This window comes from Helianthus annuus, chromosome 5, assembly GCF_002127325.2.
Source record: "Helianthus annuus cultivar XRQ/B chromosome 5, HanXRQr2.0-SUNRISE, whole genome shotgun sequence".
Taxonomy (NCBI): domain Eukaryota; kingdom Viridiplantae; phylum Streptophyta; class Magnoliopsida; order Asterales; family Asteraceae; genus Helianthus; species Helianthus annuus.
This window is the reverse complement of record NC_035437.2, coordinates 177382383-177387780: the sequence shown is the minus strand read 5'-3', so window position 1 is coordinate 177387780 and position 5398 is coordinate 177382383. Positions and strand designations below refer to the sequence as shown.

Genomic DNA, 5398 nt, shown 5'->3' with positions numbered 1-5398 from the left:
TCATTTAGAATTCAACTGAGAGTAAAAGAATAATTAGTGCAGACTTATAAAATTGATATGCACTAATGGTCAATAGGTTTATTCAACATCAATTCCATTATGTTGATAGCAAACCACTGTTGTCTATTAACTGTTAAAAACTTGAGATGATTAAATAGATAGTAACTATCAGATGTTAGTCGACCCATGTTAAAAAGGTCAGTCAACAGAAATTACAAAGGTTAGTAAACAGATATTAAGAGAATAATGTTATTAACAACATGTGTTCTCAGGATAAGCTTAATACAGAGCAAGTATCAGATGCTTTCAAAAAGTTGTATTGCTTTCCAACAAACATTTCCTAACAACAGTTCCTCCATTATACCCAACAGACGTTGCCAGGTTGACAGATGTTTAGTATCATCATAGATTTTGTAAAACTTCCTTGTAAACGACATTAGTAGTGGTTATACAGGCTCGTTTCTCTTTATCACAAATCAAAATTTTCAATCCCTTCCTACTTTTTACTCTAGATACAGCAACATAGAGCTGACCATGACTAAACACTGGACGTGGAAGATATAAACCAACACCCTCCAATGATTGTCCTTGACTTTTATTTATTGTCATAGCAAAACACAGTGAAAGTGGGAATTGTCTTCGAGAAATCTTCACTGGTATTCTTTTATCTGAAGGTGTCATCTTCAGTCTTGAATCAAAGTATGATGACCTATATTAGTCCCTGTGACAATTTTTGCTTCAATCACAACTTTTATGAGCTTCGTGATTTGTAAACGTGTACCATTACACAATCCATTTGCCTGGTCAATGTTTCTGAGTAACATCACCGGAGCACCAACTTTCAGTACTAATTTATGATTAGGTAAACCAGATAAACAAAGATTGTTTAACACATCAGGAGGAAACAACGCCATATTAAGCTCTGATTCTTCTTCCGATTGGCATAAACTATCTGAACTAAAATAAACCTTTTCTTCACCAGGCAGACTCTCTAACAACTCTTTATTTATTGAATCCACTACTTCATTAGTTGGCGCAAGAATCGCTCTTTGTTGGAAATACGTTAAATCCCACAAAAACTTATTCATGTCCGGATATATATATATATATATATATATAGAGTAGGGTTCGCACGGAAAGTGTGTTTTTCCTAGAAAGTCTAGGAAGCGATCTGGTCCATCCGATTGGTGTGTTTAAGGGTGGAGATTAAATCAGTGGCAATCTTGTAGTATTTGAGTTTAATTAATTGATTGTTTTAAATGAGTAGGGGCAATTTTGTCAATGGCCGTGTTTTAAATCAATTAGATAACCGCCCAGTTCCTAAATTCAAGCGATTTTCCCTCTCTCTCTCCAAACCCATCTTGGAAACCCCAATCCCTACAAAAAATAACTACAATCATGGAAGAAGATAACTTTAGAAACGATGGAGAGCACCGGATCAAATGAAAACACTTCTCCATCTCCACCATCTCCGAGTTCATCATCACCATTCAAATATTGTTCTTATCATCTCCGTTTTCTTGACGATGTGTTTTAACAGCAAGCAAATTAATACAGTTGTGTTTTAGCAGCAAGCAGATTCATACAGTTGTGGTTTAGCATCCAGATTCATACATATGTGTTTTAACAGCAAGCAGATTCATACAGTTGTGTTTTAGCATTCAGATTCATACATATGTGTTTTAACAGCAAACAGATTCATACAGATGTGTTTTAACAGCAAGCAGATTCATACAGATGTATTTTAATAGCAAGCAGATTCATACAGATGTGTTTTAACATCCAGATTCATACAGATGTGTTTTAACATCCAGATTCATACAGATGTGTTTTAACAGCAAGCAGATTCATACAGTTGTGTTTTAACAGCAAGTAGATTCATACAGATGTGTTTTAACATCCAGATTCATACAGATGTGTTTTAACAGCAAGCAGATTCATACAGATGTGTTTTAACAGCAAGCAAATTCATACAGATGTGTTTTAACATCCAGATTCATACAGATGTGTTTTAACAGCAAGCAGATTCATACAGCTGTGTTTTAGCATTCAGATTCATACAGTTGTGTTTTAACAACAAACAGATTCATACAGTTGTGTTTTAACAGCAAGCAGATTCATACACTTGGGTTTTAGCATTCAGATTCACACAGTTGTGTTTTAACAGCAATCAGATTCATACCCTGTGTTTTACCATCTTTATATTGTGGGATCTATAAAAAAAATCGACTTTAGTCCTGTAAACTGTTAAAACACAGCACCAAGAACATGCTGATAAATTCCAGTAATCTTCTGAACAATGGAATATGCAATGTAATGTGACATGGAATTTTTGTTAATGAACACATTGACTTCCAGATTTGAATTCGAAAATAATAAAAATTCCGAAAATCATGGAATTTTAGTTAATGAAGATACATTCCAAAAATAAAATTAAAATGTGAAATTACATGATAGCCCTTCTACTTAAAATCCCTCAATGACACATGTCCAATTCTTATTCCTTCCTAGACTTTCTAGGAAAAATAGACTTTCCACCTAACTCCTACTCTCTCTCTCTCTCTCTCTATATATATATATATATATATATATATATATATGGAGTTGACACTGTAATTGACTTTCGATGGGAGAAGCATGGCAACAGATTTAGATACGCGGCTTGTCAATTCACCAAGAAGTTCACTAAGCCCAATGGTATCTACAGAAATATGAGATGCAAATTTGTCTACTCTGAAGAAAAAGCCAAGCTGATCTTAAAAAAAGTCTACAGATAGTTGTGGTTGTTGGTATTATCTCATTTGAGATAAATTATGGGATGGTGATGTATCAAACTTCTATATTTTGAAAACTTACGACTTACGAATATTTAAATTATAATCATGTATGCTTATCTTATTATTTATATTAACTTAAACCTTTGTTATACATTCTCCATATATTTTAATTGGCTCTTCATGATACATTAAAACTTGAATTATATTCTGTAAATTTATACACTCAACCTCTATTTAGATAAAGTCTGACAAACCAAAAGCTATGTCAAACAGAAAATCTGTTTAACCAAAGTTTGTTATTCCAAACAACATCTGCTGATAAACACAAAGACTGTTATAGCAAATAACCCCTGCTGATAAACACAACCTCTGCTAATAAACACAAAGACTGTTATAGCAAATAACCTCTGCTGATAAAACAACCTCTGCTATGAAACACAAAGACTGTTACAGCAGATAACCTCTGCTGATAAAACAACCTCTGCTGCTGAATATGAATACAAAAGTATCATAAAGCTAACATCTGCTGTTGAAACAAAGGTCTACAAAACATAACATCTGCTGATCATTCCACAGTATAAATTGCTAACATCTGCTGTGACTTAACAGTGATACACTTCAACAGAGGATTTCAAACATCTGTTTACACACGCCTCATGATGAACATCTGCTGATAAATACCGAGACGGTTTAAGCAAAGGTCTGCCAAAGAGAACATCTCCTATGGACTAACAGATGATGCAGTTCAACAGAGAATGTTTAAGAGCAGTGCTTTAACAGACCACGATCAACAGATGATAATATAATAGCAATAATATTCAAACTGTAGCAATTACATTTTCATAAATCTAACAACCGTCATCGAAGCTGTAACAAAATCTAAACACCGATACACTAAACACTGTTACATAAGAAAAACTGATACATAAATACTGATTTTGAATCCGCTGTAGATACTGAACCACTGCTGTTACTGAGCAGTGGTTTTCCTTTGGTTGATCAGGCCTTAGGTACATAAGTGCTTCCTCTTTAAAAACTTTCATACACCAATGCAAGCATCTGAATAAGCAATAAACAATAACAAATCAAAGACAAAATCAAAAGCTACAAACATATCAAACAAATTTCATAGAATCATTTTATAACCTTGATCACATTCGGAAGCTCGGCCAACGAACTCAAGACTTCAACACCAAATAACAAATCCAGCAAGATCTACCTGAAGAACATTTAGCATCCAAACTTTCAGTTCATGATAAAAAGAAAAAAATCAAAAAATATCTATTTTTAAACTACCGTTCGTCTGCAAAATATTCAAATCGATATTAACCATGATGAATAAACATACATCACCAGGTTTTCTAATTTGCATTGAGAATTCTCCTTTTTACAAACATATCAAAATCAATCTACTCGTAATCACATGGTACACCAATGCAAGCATCTGAATAAAGAATAACAAGTCAAAATCAAAATCAAAAGCTACAAACATATCAATCAAATTTCATAGAATCATGATTTATTTTAAACGCAAACAGACATTACCTCTTCATCAATAAAGTTGAGATCCATTTTATAACCTTGATCACATTCGGAAGCTCGGCCAACGAACTCAAGACTTCAACACCAAATAACAAATCCAGCAAGATCTACCTGAAGAACATTTAGCATCCAAACTTTCAGTTCTAGATAAAAAGAAAAAAAATCAAAAAATATCTATTTTTAAACTACCATTCAAATCGATGTTAAATGCAACGCCTCTGTCGTCTTCATCCTCTTCTATGTATCTACAGTTTTAGAGATAGAGAGTTGAGAGAGAGTAGACAGAGAGATTGAAATGGGTTTTTGAAATTATGATCGACTTTGGATTTGGGTTTGAATTTATATTTGAGAGAGAGAAGAATTGAAGTTCTGATGACATTAAATGCAAATTACATATCCCTATGAAGTTTTAAATTTCAAATTACCCTCCTATTTTAATGAGCACCAGTGGTTTGAAATTTCAATGAACATCAGCGGTTTCATAATTGAATGTGGGCCAGACCTTTGAAATTAAAAATTGGGGCAGTGGTTTGGATGGCAGATCTTTGAATTATGATGTCACTATGCTTCCTCTATCGCTGCCACCTCATCACGGATGACATAAGAAAAGCATTGTTGGACATGCTCTCCTGCTGACACATCAGCTTTTCTTATGTCACTTGGATTTCTCCTTTTATAGAAAGTATAGATAATATTTAAGCCTTACCTGGTTCTTACATCTGATTTGACCAGACCGACCAGTGGACCGATAAGAAGACCGGTTTTGTCATCCGGTTCGGTCCTGAAAAAATTGGGACTGTCTAGGACCTAAGGGCGATCAATAATTAAAACATTAATTGAAACCGAACTGAAAACGGATGAAAACGAACAAAACTCAACCGAAATCCAAATTAACCGAAAACCAATTAACCAAAAACAAAGTTAACCAAAAATTAGTTATCAGTTTTTTTTGTACCATCGGTTAATTAAAACTAACCGAACCGAAAGGTTCATATTTTTATCTAATTTTAGCTTTTATACGTCTATCTCATGCATTTAAACCTCTATTTCATGTATTTATACCTTCATTGAGTTTTAGC

At 33.7% G+C, this 5398-nt stretch overlaps 1 protein-coding gene across 1 annotated transcript; it reads right to left on the bottom strand.

Annotated features, from left to right (window-relative positions):
- Window positions 1–683: 683 nt before the first annotated feature.
- On the bottom strand, window positions 684–1088 carry LOC110944239. Its single transcript, XM_022185950.1, has one exon. It carries the CDS (start codon window positions 1086–1088, stop codon window positions 684–686), a length of 405 nt encoding a protein of 134 aa, XP_022041642.1.
- Between the last annotated feature and the right edge of the window lie 4310 nt (window positions 1089–5398).